Source organism: Streptopelia decaocto (genome assembly GCF_964273445.1).
Source record: "Streptopelia decaocto genome assembly, chromosome: 4".
NCBI lineage: Eukaryota > Metazoa > Chordata > Aves > Columbiformes > Columbidae > Streptopelia > Streptopelia decaocto.
In genome coordinates this window covers 49,444,066-49,466,766 of record NC_138658.1, presented here as the reverse complement: position 1 = coordinate 49,466,766, position 22,701 = coordinate 49,444,066, and the positions used below count along the sequence as shown (strand labels likewise).

The 22,701-nt window shown below is 43.5% G+C and overlaps 1 protein-coding gene across 1 annotated transcript in view; it reads left to right on the top strand.

Moving 5' to 3' along the window:
- The first annotated feature begins 2,656 nt into the window (after window positions 1–2,656).
- KIT (KIT proto-oncogene, receptor tyrosine kinase) overlaps window positions 2,657–22,701 on the top strand; it is a 54,634-nt gene continuing 34,589 nt past the window's right edge. Inside the window, exons 1-2 of the mRNA XM_082051877.1 lie at window positions 2,657–2,845; window positions 20,983–21,222. Of these exons, the coding sequence (XP_081908003.1) occupies window positions 2,779–2,845; window positions 20,983–21,222 (307 nt within the window). The 5' untranslated portion in view covers window positions 2,657–2,778. The remainder of the gene's footprint in view (window positions 2,846–20,982; window positions 21,223–22,701) is intronic.

Sequence of the window (22,701 nt, the reverse complement as noted above, 5' to 3'; positions counted from 1 at the left end):
GTTGTTCAATGACATTAGCTTAATCTTACCAATATTATTGATTGATTCAATGTTTACTCCAGTAAGCAGTCCCATGGACATGTAAAAACAATCTTTTGAATTGGCTATTCAAAGGAACTGGTCCATAAATGTTAAATCACTTTAAAGATTTTAAACTTCCAAATACAGAGTTTCATATTTTTCTCCAAGCTTGCCATTCTTATCTCCAAATTGGTATCTATTGTCTCCAAAGTCTGTGGATCTCTCTTCCCCCTACTGTCAACCTACTGCAAGTTGGTTCCAGCAGACAATGAGGAGAGATGGCATTACCTGTCCTAACACACTGCCACAGTACCACAGTGACGACTGACAAGAGGAACAAGTGAGGCTGGCTTCAGATGCAAAGAAGATCCTTTTTTGCTTAAGTTCACATATTTTGGGCAAAGGTAGAAAAAAGACATAAGAGAACCCTCCAATGCTTCAGAAACTTTCTTTTCTTCTATAATGCAAACAGAATATGGATGAGAGAACTTATAGCATTCAGTGCAATACATTGGACAGAGGTGGAAAGGGCAACTGTGTTTATCATTATGATTATTAAAAATAAATGAAGTGGCAAGGTTAAAACCAATTCACCTTTGTTTCCCACTTACTGTAGCTATTTATAGCCAGTCAAAGTACACGGAGAATGTTGTTGCCATTCTGATTTTGAGATGTCTAACATTCAGTTAATGCTTGTGAAAATGAGGCACATGATGCAGGGCCATGCGGAGTTTTGGCTTCATGTGATCAGGGATGTGCAGAACATAAAAGGCAGGCCACTAACTGAAAGAGCACTAATCAAGAAGAACAGGGAGAAACCTGTCACAATAACAACATCACATGTTACTTGATAATGTTTCAGTGTAAACCTCTTGTAGCATATTGTGTGCTGCCTTTGCATCTTTAAGAAATTAAACTGTAAATGCTCCAAGATTTTATATTAAAAAATTCCAACTCCTTTTTTTTCTCCTACAAAAACAAACCCAAAGACACTTGGAAAATCTGGAGTCCACTAGAAGTTTAAGTATTTCAGCTATTTTTTTCTTCTACCTAGAATTAATTTGATGAGGTTAGCACCTACCTAGAAATATGACTTTAAAACGATGCTTTATTTTGAAATTGTTGGTGTGCTAACAAAAATGTATTCCATTTTGCAGGAGAGGAAGGATTCACTCATCAAAAGAGACTGGCTGTCAGAGATGAAAGAGAGTAAAGAAATTGAGAGAGCCATTTTAAACATATAAGACAAGACTTTTATCTAATGCTGGACCATATGGGACAGCGCTATTAACCTTGGAAAAAATTTGACAGTACTGCAGAAGAAAAGAAGATGAAGAAAAAAAAAAAGGAATAATTTACCTTCAATAACTTTTCTGATCTGTACTGACATATTTCAATAAGTCTACATTTATGCTTTTCCAAGGGTGAAGGTTTTGCCATGTGTCCCCTACATCTTTCTGTACATCCCAAAGTGCTGGGATGGGTTTTCTGACAATGTGTGTGTCCTTCCCCCTGCCTGTGGATACCTGCGCAGAGCACAGCTGGTGAACGTGTGGATGACTCCTTTGCCCGGGTCACCTATATACTTTTCTTTCACCTCAGGAGCATGTGACACTGACTGACAAAGCGGCGTTAAAGACAGACATTTCTGTAGTTTGCATTATTTTCGCCTGAAGAGCAGCTCCATGCTGGCTCTGTAGCTACAGAAGCAAGTGCTCACAGATCATCCTTGTCAATCGCCTCATCGGTGCTTAAAAACCTCCCTCTGTGGGATTCCACCACATTTTCTCCAAAACACATTTGTAGACTAAATTCTCCTCACTCTTTGCAAGTGCTAACATTTAAGCTATTTCTTTTTTTTGCTGAGACCTAAATGGATTACTTTTTATCTTGCCCTTGAGGGACATGAAAAACAATTGCTCACAATCCTCTTTGTAAGAACCTTTACCATGTTTAAGCTCGCTGTCGGCTTTCTCTTTTCCATACCAAACCAGCTAGTTCTTTCAGTCCTCCCTTTTGTGTCACAGTGTATACTTTTAAGTCTCACTTCTGGTGCTGTGACTGACCCTTAATAGGTGACAGCCCAAAGCAGGCACAGTTTGAGATCTCAGCGCTGCAAGCTGAGGCAGAAGCATTCCCTTTGGTGCGTATAGAATCTGCTGTGACATCTCCAGGAGCTCTAAGTGAGAATTTTAGTGGAGGCAAATGTCTTTGTACCTGCCATTTGAGGGATGTTCCCTCTGTTTCCAGGCCCCGCGCCCGGCCTGGCTGCCCCCCACACCCCGGACCACGCTGCCTCCAGGGCTTGTCTGGCCCCACAGCCACGACCCCTCCTCACAGCACTTGCCGATGCCCAGCACGGCTGAGGCGCTGCCCCGTGCGGAGACCGATCTCTCCCCCGTGGCAGCGCTGTGTGCATATTCAGCCACCGGGCTTTTCCTTTTAAAAATTATTTTATTTTGGGGATCTTTGTGGTAAGCCCCACCGAGGCAACCTAGGACGCTCCCCCTCCCCGGGGGGGCGGAGGGGAGTTTCTCACCTGCGCCCATCCCCGTGGTAGCGGGGCGGGGCGGGGGCACGGAGGGAGCTGCGGGGGGCCGCGCAGCGCGGCGCGGGGCGGGCGGCGGAGGCGGAGCCGACGGCGGAGCGGAGGGGCCGCTTGTACTCCGCAGCCCTCCCGCGGGGCTCGGGCATCTCAGCGCGCCGGGCGGTGCGAGCGGCAGCCGCGCCGCGCCGGGCTCGGGGGGTGGCGGCGGCATGGAGGGCGCGTACCTCGCCTGGGAACTGGCGCACGCCGTGCTGCTGCTGAGCGTCTTCCCCGCAGGTGGGAGCCGCGGGCGCGGGCGGGCGCGGAGCCCCGCGGGGCGGCCGGGCCGGGGCTAACGCGGGCGGCTAAGGGGAAAACTTCAGCGCCGGCGGCCGCTTGCGCGGGGGCGGCGGAGGGCAGCGCCGTGCCGGGGGTCGCGGCGGCAGCCCGCGGTTTGCCCTGGCATCGCCCCTCGCCGCCGTTACGGGACGCCCCGCCGGCGGCAAAAAAAAGTCCTTTGTTTGCAGTGCGCGGTTATCCGGGGCTGGGAGAGGGGCCGACAGGGAGCTCCCCCCCCCACCATCTCCCCAGACCGGGTTGTTTTGACAATAAACTATCTGGTAATCAGTACAAAATGTCCCCGCGGTTAAGTGCTCGTTGAACAATAGGCACGGAACGAGCCGCCGCCGTCAGGTGTCCAGCGCTCCCCAGCAGAGGTGAAGTGTCCCCCGGCGGGGCTGGTGGGCTCGGTGCCGCGCTGCGTCTCTCCGGCGGGTCGGTGCCCTGCGGTCCGGAGGGGCTGGGCAGGCGGCTCACGGCGGGACAAGGCATCAGAGCCGGTCTGCTCTGGCACTGCCGCTTCGCCGCGTTGAAGAGGAGGACAAGCGGTGCCGCTCAGGCCTTCGGGAGGTCTCTCAGTGCTAAAACTTTGGTGTGCCGGGTGATAAATTGAAAGGTTCCCTTCCAGCTCCTTGATAAAAGGGGGTTTCCTTGCCACACCTCACAGCCTTAGCGCACAGGGCTAGTGATTTTAAATACAGCATCTGTATGCAGCGCTGGGCAACTTTGCATGTGGCTTTCAGAATTGCCATGCAGGGTCTATGGGGAAGGTGCCGTAAGGAGGTTGCTGCTACTGTTCAAGGAGTTGCACCCAGGGAGGAGTTTGACCCCGCACACCGCAGTCTGAAAGTGGACAGCACGAAAGGTTGTTTTGTCACTTATCTAAGAACAAGGTGAGGATGTGGTGAGGAAGTGATGCTCTGTGTGAGGTGTTCAACGTCTGCTGCCACCAACAGAGAGGAGCCCTGCAGAGCACCCTGTGTGAAAGCAGCCAGGGAGTGCTCCCCAAGTTTCTGCCTGTGCTCCTGGGAGCAAATAAATACCAACTAGCTGTAGTGACAATTTACAGTGCTTGATTGTAAGCACTTTATTTTGGGATGTGAGAGAGGGCAGTAGTTGATTTACATTTTTGTTAATAGTTTTGTTTGGGTTTGCTCCCTTTCGTTTATTTGTTTATTGATAATATGAACCAGAGTGTGATATCTGACAATTTGGACCTTCCTATTTGGAAATACTCATACATTTGCAAAATGCTAGTGCTGTGGCCACAGGGATAGGAAAGTCTCCTACCAATGGGTTATTCCCCCCCCCAAAAGAAAAAAAAAAAAAAAAAAGAAAGAAGTTTAAAATGTCTAATACCAACTTTATTTACTTCATGTATTTCCTGGCTGCACTTGAAGGTCATCGTTCATCATATGGTTAGACTGTCCTTAAGGAAAGCTTGGGAAACAGGTCAGACTGGCAGTGTCTCCTGGAAGTCATGAGATGCAGGCTCCAGAGTACTGGAGAGGCAAGGAAGGAGTCTTTCTCGTGATCCTTCCTCTGGTTCTGAGTTCAGACACTTACTTGTGGGAGACATTTCATCTCAGGGGCACATCAGACAAACTTGTATAGACAAAAATACACTGTGTAGTAGGCATGAATGACTTGCTGTTGCGAAAGACAACTGTCTTTGGGTATGTATGTGCATCATCTGTGTATCACACAGATGCAGGAATATTCAGGGCTAGTTTTGTGCTGGAGGAGGTATCAGAGTGATGGCTTGTATCCTGGCAGGGGCACAGGGGACATCAGAAGGGACATGCAGGACAGAGCTGATCTGCTGTGCTGGATTGCTGTGGAACTAGCATGACCCTGGGTTACTTTTTGGTTTGCCTCAGTGCAGATGCTTGGACTGGATGATCTCCCACAGTCCCTATTCAGACCTATCCTGTTGTTTATCGGTATACAAATTTATATTAAGTATCTTACTTTGGCTGTTAGTCAAAAGCTTCTTCCTTTGGTTGCAAATAGGAAAGGAGGATGTAGAAAACAGAACTTAATGTAGCTTCTTGGACGGTAAGCCATTAATCTTCTCTGTCCACAGCCCCTTCCTACTTTTTGTTTTTCTTGCATTCTAACATATATTTCCACTTTCCCTTCCATTTGGGGATTGCCTAGTCCTCCTTTCATGCAATATTCTGGATCTTTTCTCTCTGCTTCTCCTATCCTCCCTCACGGCTCGCCCTGTCCCCTATGCCCTGGTAGTCTGCCAAAGTCCCAGTGGCATTTCCATCCTGCAGTCATGGAAGACTGGACATGGTTCCTTTCAGCATCCATCAATATAGGCTTCTTTTTTTCAGTCAGTTGCAGAATAATAGGAGACTCTCCCTGTGCCCAGAGGGAAGAATGTCTGTTTTCATAATGCTTCCTGCTACCTGTCAGCTGGGAGAGAGGAGGCTTGGAGAAGGAAGCTTGAACTTGATAAGGATTCTGATTGCTGTCACTCAGTTGTTGCCCTGATCCCTGCAAACTGAGTGTCCTGCCCTCCTTACTGTCCCATTTACATCTCTGCTCTCTCCATCCTCTGTGGCAGTGCAGGTTCTCTTGTGCTGGAATGTGGCCCAAGGCCACTGCCAGAAGCAGAATGGCAATGCCCAAGATTGCTCAACACTTGACTCTTTTTCCTTCCGTTACAACTGGGAACCCTTTCCCAGCAAGCATGTAAGTGATTTTTCTTCAGGCTTAATAATAAAGAATGTGATAAATTTGGCAAGAAGTGAGATTCCCATTTGCATCCCGTTTAAGTACCATTCACAGAAACTGGAGGCATTTCCATGTGCTCATTTTGCAACAGAGAGCCTCGCTTCAGCACTCCCAGAAACCTTTCGCTGATTGTCCAAACAGTAACGCTGCTTTGCAGGTGCCTGGATTGATCAAAAGATCCTGAGTCACCTCCAGAAGGGACATGTTGCAGCAGGACACAGGTGGAATCAGAAAGGATATGTCTTTAGCACATGTAAACATGAGCTAAGATGGGTCTTAGGAGGAACATGAGTCATGTCCCAGTCAGTAGGAGTTTCTTGTGGTGAAACTTGTCCTTTTCTCTCTGGTTTGTTGTGTGAGACTCAAATGATACATCTATATTCTTTAGATTTCTGTCTGAGCTATGATTTGTTGTTAGTGCAAGCTATTTGAAAGATTTTTAAGGCATATCTGGAGCTGTCAAGCTAAATACCAAGTATTACGCATTTGTAGTTTGAAAGAAAGCTACTTTCTAGCCTGAACTTTCAGTAAACACTCCGGTGTCATCTGAAGGTAAGGAATAACGAATTCTAGATGAAGCAACAATCGCATAGCATCAAAGAGTTTCAACAACATATATATTTATCTACAATACACGACAACCTATCTAATCTCATATAAATCTTGTAAAAGAGAGGCAGTAATTGCTCAAGGTTAAGCCACTTCTCAGCTTTTTCTCTCTGCCCATGAAGATGAATGCCATTGCAGAGATCAAGCATTGCACATTGTCTTGCTCTATGTGTGACACATGATTTTACAGATGTTGTTTTCTTTTTCATCTAGTACAAACATCTTCCAGGATTTTGAGTCATTTCCTTAAGTCTCTTTCAGCTGTTCAGAGAATGGCTAGAGGAAATGAGGTCTAATATCCTAATGCATGGCATTTACTGTAAGTACCCTCTCACTTTGAGGATAAAACTTTGCCTTTTTGTAATTTCTGAATATTCCCCCCACACAAAACTCAGCTCCCCTGCTTGAGCCTCTTTAGCCTTAATAGAGCTTAAGGTGTTCATGGTAACCTTAGGCGAGAGAGGAGAGCTGATGCCAGAAGTATCTAATGAAAGCGGTGATCCAGATTTTAGTGTGTTACATCTTTAGGACATTTATTATAAAAAATCTGAAGAGAATGTACATAAAAATTACTAGGACTTGACATAAAAGAGATTTTAAAATAATTATTACTTTTCTGTATTATTTTACTGCAGAAGTATTGTGCATGGCTTTTTCAGTGACATTTAGGAAACTAGAAGGGCTTTTTCCGAAAGGACCCTCTTTACAATGAATCCTGCAAACAGTCATAAAGAAATGTAATTTTACGCGTGTGAGTAGTCTCCTTGGCTGGTTGCCAAACCTAATGGCAACTGAAGTGTATTGTTTGTCCACCGGCCAAGATTGCTGCTGTTAGTGATAAAAGCCTAAGGGGAGTGTAAACATCTGTGTGTGAAGGGAGAAGGCGACTCCTGTTTTCTAGGGTATACCAATTAGAAGGCACAGTAAATGTTAATCTCTCAGCAGATTTACTCTTGGGGATTATATTGATTTATTCTGAAAACATAGGTTTTCAGATATACCTTTAAATGGATTTTTAATGATGTTTTTCGTGTCACAACAGATTTTTTTTTTTTTTTTTTTTTGGTGCACCATGGAAGGCTCTTAATTAAATTATCTTTATATTATCTCTTACAGGCATGTAAATAACATAAAAGTTTGTAATGTTGCTACCATGCTATGCAACTCCTGGGCTGCTCCGTGCAGATCACTCCTTGAAAGTGTAACTAAAAAGAGGCATAATTTAGTGAAATTATCAGCTACAGGGGGTTTTGCCATCGGGGGGTCTGACAGTGTTAAATGTCTATGATTTTAAATGTCATCTGACAGCCGAGTCCATAATCATGTAACATAATCATTAAATATCTGATACAGAGAAGAATTCACTGGTCAACTAGGCACTGACAGCTTTAAATCTAAGTGATAAAGAGAATGCATGGGCTGATTTACATTAAGAAGAGATGAAAGCCTTGGCAGGGAAATTTGGAAGTCGGAGAGGTGCATCTCTTACAAGGTCTTTGGAAGCCTGGCAAATGCTGGGTTAGTCCTTCATCTCCTTTCTTTTCCCATCAATAATTGTCTTCAGCTAAGTAGTGCTCCTGCACTCATGCTGGGTGAACGTGCTCCTCGTGACATGGAGTGGACTTCTTCTACAGAAAGGTTTTGTGCAAAAGCCACACTGGAAAAAGAAATAAAACTTTTTGATTATAACCTGTCATTCAGAGCCTGCATGTTTCAGGGGAGGAGAAAGGTCGCAATGAGCTGTGTAACAGGAGTGTTTTGGGTACTCACATACATAGGCCATTCAGAACTAAATAGGTTCCTGGTGAAGGGTATAATGAGATTAAAAACTTGCACTTGGCTCTCTTAGTCTGTTTTTTGTTCAGGAGTTAATGGCTGTACTGACATCACGTGTTGAAGGTTTTGTCTGCAGCCCTCAGGACTGGAAACTTCATTCTTTGCTGAATGAAATTTGACTTTATATGCATTCACCTGCCTCCCACATCTGGGTTTCTAAAAGACACAGCGAGTCTTTGGAAGCTCCCAGAGAACTGTTAAGAGTACGGCTGGAGGAGACCTGCAGAGTTCATCTGGTCTGTTCCCTGCTCTCTGCCGGGGTCAGACCGAGCAGATCTTCCCCGGCAGACTTTTGTCTAACCTGCTCTAAGGCAGACTTGTGGTGCAGAGTCTACTACCCATTTTTTCTAGTACACAACTAATTGTTTAAGGTCAAAAGCTTCTCCTGATGCCTAACTGCATCTCCCTTGCTGGGTGCTTAATTCCATCCTTGTTTTATTTTCCCGGCTCTGGTGGATATAGTGAACTGCTGATCCCATCCTCCTTGTAATAACATTTTACGTGTTGACAGTAAATATAACATCTTTGACTTCTCTTTTCTATGATGAACCTTTTTTAGCATTTTCTTCTGGTGCACCTTTCATAACTCCTGCTCCTCTTTTTCTCCTCAGCCCTCTGTAACTTGTTTACATTTCCTCCAGATACCATGTGTAAAATTGACTCCAGATAAGAAATGTAGCGCCCAGGTTTAACAAAGTAGTTACCTCCTGGTGTACTGTGTGCTTCAATTTGATCCAAAGCATTGTAAATCTTATTTTAATCATGATTTAAATCAGCCAACAGTAAGCCTCATTTTAACTGTTTTGCATTTGTACTTAATCATTTTGTAAAGAAAGGTTTAACCTCCTTTATTACCATTGAGTTTTAATTAAATATAGCCTTTGCACTTAGTGTTATACTTACTTTGATTAATCACTGTGCCTGTATTTAAGCAATTATGTAGCTTGTTATATATACACTTACTCTGATTCTTCATGTGTATGTTTTAATATGAAAATATAAAGTGTTGACATTTCTTGTATTAGATAATTGATATTTTACTGATTATTTGCATCGATTACAATGAAGGAAATGAGAGTTCTGAAATGTTCTTCCGTTAGATAAATAGTACCACATAGAAGCCAGCCAATTCAGAAGAAAAAACTCATTGAGAAATGTTTTGAAATAAAGAATTAATGTCTGAAAGGCCTATCTGTAGTAAAAACTAGTGGTTTTTAATCACTGTGCTGTAAATATTTTAGAACTAGGCAATCTCATCCTCTTTTTATTCTTAGAATGGCAATGGAAAGAAACATTCATGCTTTTTCAACTCCTGATCAGTAGCTCCTCTTTGAATGGACTAGTTGCTTAATTGAGTAGTACTAAAATAAAGAAAATATTTTGCCTGCACCTGCTAGGAAGCTCCAGATGCCAAAGGCTGGTTTATTGCTGCAGCACAACCTGCCTAGAGGTGCTCTGCGACTGACTTCCATGAATTCAATAGTCTGATTATCTTTAAAATGTTGACAGCAAATGTATGGCTTGAATATTTTTTTTGCCTTTATTTTTTTTTAATGATTAGAGGAGTTGTAAATTTAAATTTGTGTTACTGTATTTTCAAATTTACTGTTGAATATTTTTACTTTTTTAAAAGGAAAATGTGCATTATGAAAATGCTACATTTTAACTTAATGTAATGTTAAATTAAATATGCAGTCTAATAGGGTATTTTTACCGGAAGCAGTTATGTTCATATGCCTTAGGTGCTGTTCTGCACTAGGACTTGGTACTGAGGCATTCATTTTGTGCTACGCAGTGACTGCCTGATTATTTTCTTTATTTTTGCTGCCTAACTCCTTGTTTGCTCTTTTATATGGCACGGAAGTGCTTTCTGTGCCTGGATGAGCATAACTTTTTAACTTTGAAAAGAAATTATGTTATCTTCAAGAAAATAAAAGCTTCCTCCCAGTAGTGTTCACTGTAACACAAGCTGTTGAAGTTTCCTATTCTATAGCACATCTGACTTCCAGGTATTATACATAACATTGCTGACTTTGCAGTAATGCTAATATCATCATACCTAGCATTTGAAGTATGCAGCACAATAAAACAGCTCGAATGGAAGAAGCAGAAGTAAACCCTGTATTTCTGGTCTCCTCCCATAACCCAGCTACCATCAGAAGTGATGCTGAAATGGGATTCCCTGCTTAGGCAGGTACTCGGGCTCCTCTGTCCTCTTGTGTATATATTCTGGGGTAGGAAAGGACCATTTCTTCAATAAGCAGCTACCTATGTATATGCTGTGTATATGCAATTTATGATAGTGTTTATTTGTAAACTAGGAAATACAGTACCATTTGCAAACAAAACATTTAAGGGGGATTCATTGGATGTTAAGTTCAATGTCCAAGTAATGTATCTCCTTGCCAGGAGAAGTCTGAAACTGGACTGTCAGAAAAATGTCTAGGACTCTGTATTCAAGGTACTTCCAAGACTATATCAGTGACAGATCTTGCTGGGTGTTAGCATGATTACCTGAGGCAAGATTTGTGCACCCCAGGAGGTTCTGAAGAACCTGCTAATGAATCCTACACAAGTTGCCCTAGTCACAGTTTCAGAAGGCATATGCGAAGTTACTTTTCTAATACTAACACAGTAAAAATGGATTTGTGAGATTTAGGATTGTCTGTAAGACAATGCTTTTACAATAATTTTTTAACATCCTAAGTAGCAGCAAAGTTTGTGCAGTAGTTAGACAAAGGAAATTGAACTTATTGCAGGCTTATTAAAAATCACTGAATAGGTAAAGTAAATTTATATGGACAAATATGGAAATACTCCAAAACCTGCTTCTTAAATAGATCTGTATGCCATGTAGTAGCATGACGTGGTGCAATGACTTGTATTTCAGTAATAGAGCTATATAAATACTTCAGCTATCTTATTGCTTAAACCCAGCATTTTTCTCATGAATCTGTCAGAGAATGCAAAGTAATATGGACATAAAAAATAGCTGTGTCTTTTCTGCAAACTTTGGTGAACAGGTTTATTATTCTAAAAGTCTTGTTTATTGCTGTAATCTTCTAGGAAAAAGTACTGGACTAAACAGAGAAAGTAAAATGCAGTGCTTCTCTTTGTGGTATTTAATGTGGTCCATCATAAGAGCAATGATAACATAATTATGCAATTATTGGTATATTTTCCCCTCTGGAGGCCTTATGTAGATGATTACCAGTGCACCTTTTAATGAAATTGCTACTATTTGATAAAATTACTGCCAAGATTTGGAATAATTAGAATTCACATTGCCAAAAGTCTTACATCTCCTTCCTCAGTTGAGCTTTTTCCAAATAGGCATTAATTCAGATTGCCAAACGATTCACTGTTCTTCAGTTTTCTCATTTCTCTTCATTAAAACTATCTTTTCACTGCATTTCAGAAAACACGCTTTCAAGCCCAGGTTGCTCATTACAAGGAACACTTGTTCAGAACGGCAGTTGAAAGATACTGCACCTTTTAATGTAAATGTCAGCAAAGAGAAGTGAGAAGAAAAAGCCATTAAAGGAGTACAGTGGATGAATGACAGCTGAATTTGAATACAGTATGCATTACTGTGCTTTCTCATTCCTTCTAATAATTCTCCATACTTTATAATTTGTTTGTTTATATGTCTAACAGCTGATAAGACAAACTGTGGGAGCAACTGGTTAATAAGTAATTTTGGAAATTAGAGGGAAGAAGGAGTACTCACTTCAGTAGGAGTATCAGTCTAAATGTATAAATCTCAACGCTGACAAGTGTGTGGCAAACAGTTGCTCTTTTTTGCAAATCCTACTTATGTGTGTGTACATACATATATATTTATCTTCCCCTTGTATTTTCCTTTGAATAAGAATGAGCAGGTAGTAATTTTAAGTTTAGATCATTCTAGCTTAAAAAAAATCCCAAACCTGCTGTATCAGCCATGCTTGGGGTTTGGTTTTGTTCATTAGCCCATTACCTGTAGATTGCTTCTGTGGCTGGAAGTTTAGGAATAAGATCATAGTGCATCAAAGTGCTGTAATAAAATGGATTAATAACCCAAAATAGGTTGTTGTACATAGTGCTTCAAGATGAGTGACTGGACTGCTAGAATGCATATGGTGCTCCTTCAAAAAAACAAACCCCAAACCCCCAAAACAAGAGAAAAAAACCCCAAAGCCATGACTTCCCTGCAAAGACGATCCAGAAAGGTATCATACCCAGCCATGGCAAGCAGCACGGTGTTCGATCCTGCTGTGGCCATTTAGTACGTGTGCTAAACTAGAATTATATTCAGCTGCATGTCTGGCTTTGATAAATGCCTCTATTAGCTGTGTTAGCAGAGGAGGGCATGCCAGTCAGAAAGGGCAGGCTGCTTGGGAGGCAGGAAGAGCGGCCTGTTTGCATGGCTGGAGTTTCCTCGGCCCAGCAAGGGAAAACAAGGCAGCCGGGGAAGAGGAAGGTGCATCTCTGTCTCTGGAAGGTGCAGTTACTTCTCCCAAGCCCCTGCCTTGAGGGAATGTTACACTTGTGTGTTTAGAGCAGCTCTCACATGTTTGTTGTGGAGGTCATGTGCAGAACCTGCTCTGCTAAGCCTGCTTCTGAAATAAGGAAGCAAAGTACGATTAGCTGCATGTCTTAATTGCTGTGACAAGACCCTCTGCAGGAGGATCTGCTGGCTTCCGCCCACAGGCAGGGGAGCAGCCCAGGTGCTTGTGCTTGTCCTGCCTGAAGATCCTGTGAATGTCTCGGAGAGTGGGATGTGTGGGGGCTAGAAAGCTGGCTGGATTTGTCTTCTTGCCACCTGCCTTTGATGCTGGCTGTTTCTGATTAACCACTTCTTGTTCAGGGGTGTGCATAGCTTCTTTTCAGGTGTAGCTGGGGTGTCTCCTCAGTCACCTGAGCAGTTTTCTCTGCAAGGGGTAAGCACCAAGTGCCTTGTCCTGTGGAGTGCCCTCCCAGGTCATCAGGTGTTTGGCGAGGCAGGTCCATGTAGGAGCAATCTCAAACCATGGAGCTGAAAACTTCCCATGGGGCATCACTGCAAAGCAGGGGGGTGTCTCTACAGCCAAGTTCCAGCTGCCTCTGTGGTTCCCCATGCTCATGCCACCACAGATGATAAAGACAACCTTTGTTCCACTTCCTCTCTTGGGTTTGCCAGGGGTGGGAATCAGCTGGCTGGCTCCATACTTGCTCTTTGTGTTGGGAGATACCCCTTTCTCCTTTACGCTGCCTGCAGATGGAGTTGGTTTGGCTGTGCCTTTGAGTGTCGGGCTGGCGAGTTCCTGCATTCTGTCCCCGTCTTGTTCAGGGTGAAGGGTCTATGTGAGGGAAGGCTGGGTGTAAAGACAGTGATTTCCCTCATGCAGCTAGATAAATCTTAAAGCCCCCACTCATCCCCTCCCCTCCTCTCCGCCAGTTTTCTGCTTAGTAACGTACAGCCTCTGAGGATCCAAAAACTTCAGAGCAAGTGCAGGAGCTTTGCAATTCTGCTTGAGAAACACACAGCATTGAAGAGTCTGTTGGTCAGCAGATGGCACTGACTCTGTTAGATGGGCTAGAAACAAACCACTTAGTTTGATGGGGAAGCCTAATCAGTCTAGACCTTTCAATACATGCCCGGTGACAGTTATTTTTCAGCCTCCAAGATGAAGCTGGGGCAGAGGAGCTGGTCAGAGTTTCTTATCAGCGAGGGTTTGTGGTGTTCCTATATATATGTCAAGAGTCCGTGATGCTTGCAGGGGACAATCAAGTCTCTGGTCATTTTTGGTCTATGTCTTTGAGAAAGACACTAGCATGGGTGTTGGCGTGGATGGTTTATTTTGCGAAGTGAGAGGTTACACTGCTAGCCTTCGTTTCCCCCGCAGCATAGCTGAAACGGGATCTGATGTAGCTTTCAGATCAGATAATTTAAAATTGACATTTGCCATTGCTAAACTTTTCATCTAGCATGAGAGTGTCTGTTTAGTGAAATGGAACAAAATAAGTAAGCATATGATAGCATCTTTCTGTTGTAAAATCTAGGAGGTTTTATACATCAGAGTAAATAAGTCGTTTCAGTGTGATTAACATGCAAGTTTGACACTTGGTTTCCTTGGGTCATGAAATGGCAGGACAAATAAAATATAATTGAAAAGGTCTTAAATTCATCTCATAGCATATGTCAAGTGTCATAGTGACTTTAACAAATAAGAGACAGAGTTGGAAAAGAGATACCCTTCAATAAGACCAACTAAAACTGTAAAGAAGACTGAGCAGTCTTCTGGCTAGGACTTCTGGACTTGTGTAAAAGAGATGGTTTTGCTTCTGCTTTTCTTTCAGACCTGAAGAAGACTTGTGTGTCTGAAAACATGTTCATTTTTCCAGCAGTGCTGGGTTTGCTGAAAGAGGATATTACCTCCCTGCAAGCCCTGTCTTGCTGATATCCTCAGACCATTGCGTCTACAACAGTGCCACTACTTTAACAGATAAAGCATATCTCTTGTTTCTGCTCCCTTATGTTGTTGTAGATGAGAAACTGAAAACAGCAGTCAGTAAAGTCTGTGTGATAGCCCTTGAAATGAACCCGGTGCCCAGAATGAATAGGCATTGAAAAGAAAGTAGTCTCTTGAATTGTATCCAGTCACTGCAATCTTACATGAAAGTCACGGACACTTTGTCCCTGTAAGTTTAGCTCCTCAGTGCATTTGTCATAGAAAATGTTAACTGGTTTAGAAATCATGGTCAGGATCAGGTCACGGTCAGGTCATTGTTTTTGTGGTGCAGCGTTTGTACAGCTCGCATGGGCACTGCTGATGGCTGTGAAGAAGAGCCTACCGTGTCCTAACTGTGTGTCCCAGCCCTGGGAGAGGCAGGGAGGGGAAACTGCTCTTGCCAGGTAGCAGTGAACCTGCTGGCAGGTCCCTGCCAGTCCCTGAGGCTTGGCAGAAGGACTGGCCCTGGGTGTGAGCAGGTTGTGGCTGTACTGTGAAGCTGTGTTGTGCCTCTGTCTTGGGAGATGTTTGAGATAAGTTTAATGTGAAAGGGGGTGGGATGAGACACAGGGGGTTTTGTTTTGTTTTGTTTCCTCTGAAAGCAATCTGTTGTGGTATAGGGCTGCCACAAACTTCTTGTTCCTTTTAATGTTTAGATAGGGCTTGAGAGAGGAAATGGTCACAGAGGGACTAACCTGTTGGTCTCATGTTTTGTGGGAAATCTGGCAGAGCTGGGAATAAAATCAACACTGCTTGATTCTTCATCTTATTCCATGGCAATCTCGTGTCCTTTGTTTGCTTGACAGCTGGGGACAGTCTCCAGTTGCTTGTGAACGTGATGTGGACTTGCACCTTACATGCTTTTCTGTGCTACAGCAGTGCTGTGGCTGGGGCTGAAAACTGCCGCATAAAACATTTTTTTTCCAGGATGGTACACTCCTTAGCTAAAGCTCTTTTTGTTTGCACATCCCTTAATTGTTAGAGGAACATTCTGCTGTCCTTAATCATATCCCTGATATTTGACCTGCATTTCCTATCAGTATTATCTAGAGCTGTTTAATTTTCTAATTCTTCCAGCCCAGTTTTCCAGATGTGCCTTCTGCATGCAGAGGTCACAACTGCTATACTCCCCCACTTTCCTCCTTCTCCCTTCATTTGTGGGGCTTAGGAAGCTGCTTGTAATATATTCATATATTCTGCTTCTCTTTTCAGTTACACAGCCTGGTTTACAAGTGATCCCAGCATTGTGGTTTTTAACTTAGATTTGTTATATCTTAAGGAGAAGCTAGGATAGTGGAAGTGACTCTTTTCAGCTGTGAGACACAAATTTAGAAAATCCAAAATGGGTCTTGGGCTGTCCAACTCCGAGCTTTGCAATTTATTATATATATATTTAAAAAGAACTTTATTGTTAATAATTAAATATTTGCCATTATCAACATATTTTTTTAGCATGAATAATTACCTGCTAGTTGTCCTAGAGAACAACTCTAGAACAACTCATCCAGGACTCCGGCATGCTATTCTGTCTATACAGTGTATGGATAGTGTTGGATGTTTCACAGTGGGATCCACAGCCAACAGTGCAATCATCTGCACCCACTAGCCTGCAGGAGCCATGGGGGCAGAGGATGGATTTTCTCTCTTCTCCTTGTCCTGTGGGGTCCCTGTGGTCACGTGGGCTTCACGGAGGTGGTGACACTCAGTTGAATAATGAGGTAGTGGTCCACCACCTTTTCCAAGGTGTAAGCAGGTAGAGAGAGGGTGGGGGCATGCCCAGGTGTGAGTCAGATAACAGAGTAGGAATGCACACCTACACCTGGAGTTCTTAAATGGAGATATAGCCGTGGATTCCTCCATCTTGTCACTGTTTACAATCCCACTGGTGACTGGTAAAGTCATGGTCCTGCCTGGTGTGGACATGGAGCTCTGGGAGGAGACAGCAGGCTCCATATACCTTGAAGTTCAGCATCTGAAGGTCTCTTACCATCCCTGGCATATATCCTGCCAACACAAGTGATTCCCAAATTATTAGTGTTAGTGTCATGGTTATATGCTCATGATCTGTGTTACTGGAGTGTACAGGAGCAGCAGCAGGCTGGGAAGAGCCCTGTCCTGCCTTAGGTGTGGTACAAATGGAGCAGGCTTCCATCTGAGGTGCCAGCAGTTTGAGGAAAGATCAAGAGATAGCAGATGGACGTGTGCTGTGGGGATTAGTTGTTGGTTAAACTCTCAGATTTCTGTTACTGAATTATTCCTCCAAAAAGGAGATACAAAGTCATTCCTATCTTTCTAAGCACCATTTAAATTCTTGTCTCTTAAAGACGGGTGATATTTAGGTGCTTAATTCTAGGCACATCTGATAGTTCTTGTGTTTACAACCTTGTGTTCTTACACTGCTATACATTTCTAGAAGACACATTGTTTCCAGAAGGCAACAAAAAAAACCCTTCAGATTGTGGGAATCCTTTAAACAAGGCACTAACTCAATTCGTCAGCTGCCTTGCTGAGAACTTGTAGGCTGTGTAAAGGAACCATAACAAGATTGTCTTGAAATATGAGTGATGGTTTCAACTAGAATATCATGACTTTTGCTGTGGAGTGCCACAGTGTGCTTGTCCTCCTATGCCTTTATTTCCCCAGCTCCAGTATGTAACATATTTCTCGTGTCTCTGGATGGAGACATGCTCTACTATGTTTTTTACCACCTTTAAAAACTTTCCACCAACTTGCTAGATAGTCCTGATACTAAGTGTTACAAAATTTTGAACTCCTAACCTGAATGGGTATGATGAATGCTAAGAGAAAGAGTAGGTAAAAGTCATAAATGTTGCATAAAAATATGAAAATATGTTTTTCTTAATCTGTCTGGCAATTATTATTTCTAAGATGCTTGTTTATATGTTCAGTCATGTGAGTTTGTGTAGAGGATTAGTGGACCTCATGTGGAAAATTTCTGATGGCGCTGGAAAAACAGGCGCTGATGGACTGTCTGTTGCATTTAGCACTGATAAATAAATCTTCATCCGGGGCAGATGAGGAGAGAACAAGGGCTCCCCCCAAAACTCAGACCACAAACCAAGTAATTAGACCCTGCAGGTGGTCTGACTGTCCTTTGCTTCCTACTCTGTGGTGGATTTGTGAGAAAAAGGAGCATTTACCTGTCCTGGTCTTAATCCAGTATATACCTTAAGAACAACTAAAGCTGCAAGATGAGTGAATTAAGTCTGGAGTATGTGACCTCATGCCAACTAATTATCCGATTGTTTTGCTTGAACATCTGTTGTTATCTGTGTGGGTAAGGAAATTCAGCCAAAGAGATGCAGAGTGTGTTTTTGCATGCAAGTAGTGTTGGTTTTTGAAAAATGTTCCCCCTCAGCTCAGGCATGGCTATTATACATCCAGTCCAACTGTGCAATACTGTGCTATGCATTAGAGGGAAATGGGGTGATGGTTCTTTGTAGGACTGAAGAGTCAGTCTTCAGAAGAGGAATGGTTCCTTTCCCCTGCAAACCTGTTGATGATGCCCTACCTTTGACCTTCATGCATCCTTTTGCCCGAGGGCTGGGTGGTTAAGCAAATCTGGGGCAGGGAAGGAGAAGCCCAATGCCTGGCTGTGCCGTACAATACAGGCTGGTTTTGTCTGGGCATTTTGGAGCCTATGGTTACCCTGTGTGTCGTTAATCCACTGTATAAATACCCAGGAGACAAGTGGAGGGAGCGGTTCAGCAAGCTAGACCTTCTCTGTGTTCCCTCAGGGGCAGGTAAATCAGCTTATTCTCTGTGTAGCTCTGGGGCTTTGCATGAAGTAGCCCCTGGCTGCAGCTGAGAGCATCTCCACCAAGCCCTGGGCGCAATGCAGAGGCTGCAGTGAGGTGTGAGGAGGGGGCGTCCCTGGTCCCTGCACAGGCGTGGGTTGTGCACCAGGAGCTTCTGTTGGCTGCAAGTGCATTTCTGTTCCCATGGCTGAGGTGTCCTGTTGAGTTATTTTGTTGTTGAAAGCAGAGGGTTGGGTAGGGGCTACATTGGTTGGCTTTGTGCTTTCAGAGGCATCCAGCTGTCCGTGATGCTGTGCTGGTCATGCTGCCGGGGCTGGTGCTGGCGAAGGGGTGCACAGCTCAGGCCTGGCTTCTCCCCACTGCCCATTTGTGCCAGGTGTCAGGAGCCGAGGCCAGGCCACCGCCAGCACCGCCCCTTGTGCTGGTGGAGGAGGGTTGTCCCATGGAGTTGTGAGGGGACACATGGCGGGGGCTGTGTGCCCTGCCTGCTGCCGTGCTCCTCGGGGGCAGAGAGTGGATAGTAGGGGCCATCCCAGCCTGGCCATACATGCAGCTGCTTTGACAGGGCTGCAGGCAGGGAGTGATGCCAATGAAGGTTGTACTGGTCTTCTCCTTTCCCAGCCTTTCCTGGCTCGTCAGAGGACCTGTCACCATAGAGGGTTATACAGCATCACATCTGCTATTTTGTGCAGCCCACGTTGTCTCTCAAAGCACCCTATGGTTTGTGGGAAGCAGCAGAGCAGCTTCCAAAGACATCCCCGTGAAGGACCTGTGTGGTCTTTCATGAGACATTCTCAGAGGTCTTTGCCCTCTGCCTTCTCGGGTGCTGAATTTGCTTTCTCCAATCTGAGATCTCCTTTGCACATCAGAGGTCTCCTTGCCTCTCCTTACGCTGCTGTCAGGCCCCTTTCTGTCCCGGGCAAAGGGTTTTCCCAGCTCTCCTGTCTGCAGAGCCGCTGCTGGCTGGGACCTGGGCTCCTCAGACGTTGGACTTTCATTCTCCTTGGTTGAGCTGCTTTGTCACAGCTCAGGCTCACACCTGCACTTGGAGGTAGCAGATTTGAATTTTTTTTTTTTTTTCCCATTTCTGGCATTTATTATTTCTAGGATGGTTGTTTATACGTTCAATCATGGAAGCATATATGCAGGGTTAGTGGACCTCATGTGAAAAATTTCTGGTGGCACTGTAAAGTGCTCTCTCCAAAACTCAGGCCACAAAGTAATTAGACTCAGCAGGTGGTCTGACCATCCTTTGCTTCCTGCTCTGTGATGGATTTGTCAGGAAGAGGAGCAGTTACCCGACCTGGTCTTAATCCAGTATATACCCTAAGAACAACTAGAGCTGTGAGACGTGTGAATTAAGCCTGGAGTGTATAATCTCACCCCAAGTAATTATCTTATTGTTTTGCTTGAGTGTCTGTTGTTATGTGTCTGGGTAGGGAAATTCAGCTCTGAAAGGAGCCACAGAGTGTGTTTTTGAATGCAAGTAGTATTTTCAGTGGCATGACTCCGCTACTACATATGGATGTTGTACAGTCTTGTACAACTGTGCTTCACATGAAAGGGACATTAGCTAACAGCACAGTTATTGTAAACTAGGGGTTACTTGTAGAACTAAAGAACTACTCTGAAAGGGGAAGAGTTTACTACTGCAAGACTACCTCAATATTTGCGTATGTTCTTCTGATGTTCAAGTCCATAGTAGTGAGAATTTATGTACATTTTCTTTATTAACTCCATTTTGTAGGTTCACTAAGACTTTCACATTAGGGGTGTGCTAACTCAGCAACCCCCTGCTTGACTTGTCTTAACAGGGGCCAGAGAAGCCTGAATGTGCTTCTTTCTCCAAGTACGCAGTGTAAGGTGGGTAGTAGTTGGGAATTGTTAATTGAGGCTGCTAATTTTACCCTGCTTTTTTTTTTTTTTCTGAGAACTTTTAAAAAGTTGTGTTATGTCATGTTCACTGAAAGAGAAGCTGAGAGGTCATTTAGAGCAGCTTTGGTGACTAGGGGATTGGTACCTCAGTAAAAATAATTTGGTAGCATTGGGATAGAAGCTTGAAGAATATTTTCTATAAGATTTTTTTGGATGTAAGAGATGATGAATTAGGACTTCAACTATAGAAATAAGTATGAAAAACATGTACTGATCCTTTCATTAAACTGGACACTTATAATCTAAGAGTGTGAGTGGAGCTTCTGAATACGTGAGAGAGCAGTTAAAAAAAGATAACTGTTGAGCAAGGAAACTTTAGTTCTTGGCAACATACTGAGTAAATGACAAAGAATGATTAAAAGTGCTGCCATGTAGAATCAGGCTCATATGTTCTTGAATTTAATTTTTAAATAGCTTGGGTCTGTTCCCATTCAAAAGCCAAACCATTTCAGAAACTGGTGCATCTGAAACTAGTTTCAGAAGGTTTTTTAAAGGCCAGTTTCCATCTGCAGTGGTTATTTGCTCTGTGTGCCAAAGGTCTTACAAGCCAAAAGGTGTCTGTAGAATTGCACAGTGACATTGAAGCTTAGTATTTTTAAGAAATAACTCCCATAATATTGACTGCACATCTACAACTATAAATAACAATTTTGCTGCAGAAAATAAGAGTGCATTGTACTGACAGATATTGTATTTTGTGCTTTTTCTTTTTTTCCAGGTGGTTCACTGCCCCATGAAGAATCTTCACTGGTTGTGAATAAAGGGGAGGAATTAAGGCTGAAGTGCAACGAGGATGGACCCGTGACTTGGAATTTCCAGAACTCAGACCCATCAGCAAAAGCAAGGAGTTCCAATGAGAAAGAGTGGTACACCAAAAATGCAACAGTCAGAGACATAGGCAGATACGTATGCAAAAGCAAAGGGAGTATTGTCACCTCTTTTTATGTTTTTGTTAAAGGTAAATATCAATGAAGTAATTATTTTTTGCTTCCCTCCTTCCCTTCCCACTCCCAAAGTAATAGGACAGTAGTTGCTGGAGGAGGGAATGAATTTGAGGTATAGAGGCAGAACACAGTCTGATAGAAGAAATCTTCTTTCCTGTTCAATAGAAACAAAACTCACTCCCAACTTTGTTTGCAATGGTCTTTGCCACCTGAGCAAAGCTCTGAACAGGTTTCTCTTTACATTGCTGTTATTCTGTGGTGAAATGTACCTGAGCTCTCTTTCCAGAAATCAGTCAAGTCACTTGAATCAGTTGTATGAGTCAGTTGTACTGTGAAGAAACAAGTAGTATGTAGAAATGTCTTTTTAATTCGATGCCAGCCATCAGCATGGAGTCATACAAGGTTTGGCCCCAAGCTCTTGATTTACTGAGGCAGTTAGCTGAAGGATTTGGCTTTACGAGGCCACGTTCTCAGGCTTAAGCTGGCAGGCAGCAATTATTCCCCTGCCTCAAGCTCCTGATCTACCTTGTGACTGATCAGAAATGTCTGAAGTGGGGAAAAGGTGCCTCTGCTCTGATGCATTTTCCCAATAATTTATTACCCTTCTTCTTTGCCCAGTGTTTTTTTCTCTTCTTCTGTTGGCTCCTGATCTGTGACTTCATCAGCTGCCCTCAAGCTGACAGTTTACCATGCCTGGCATTCCCTTTTCCTTTCCAAGAAAGACAGTTATTTTGCTTCTCCTTCACATAGCTCTAGAGGCCTTTCTTCCTTCTTGATGGAAAAAAGTCCTACAGCATTCATTTTCTTGGAGACAGCATTCGTCGTTCTCCAAGACAGGGAGATGCCAGCACAGCACAGTGAAGAGTGTTTTCCAGAAGGAAGATACCTGACATAGTGGCCACACAATTTAAGGCATGCTCCTTTAACTTCTCCTGAGCTGTCCAAACAGCCAGGTAGCTACCATGGATGAGTTTTCTTGACCTTTGTTTCTCTGAGACTATGGCTAAAGAAAATCTGGCATTTATTTTACCTATATGTGACTAACGTTGACTTTATCTGCCATGACTGTTTTCCTGAAGGTCATGATAATTATCTCAGATGGCTGTGATCATAGAGATGTTTGTGCTTTCCATTACGTGAAAGACTCTTTCACCTCGGGATAGCAGGCAACCCTCCCACTGAGCATGATTACCAAAGCAGCAGAGAAGTTTTCTGGTCCTCATGCAACATGTTGTTAATTTCTTTGCCTTAATTGTGTGAAAAATGTGCAAGCTTCACTTTGTCAAGTTCCTGACAGTAAAATAAGTATATTTGTAGTTTGCCATAATTTTGCAATAGTCTGTTGCTTAATGGCATCTTCCATCAACTTGAAGATGCTACCATCAGCTCAGCTGCAGCCCATACACCTTCTGCTTGTAGAGCTGGGAATGAAGAGAGATCAGGGCCAAGAACTTCAGTCCTGCACAGTCACAAATGGCACATAAAATGGTGGC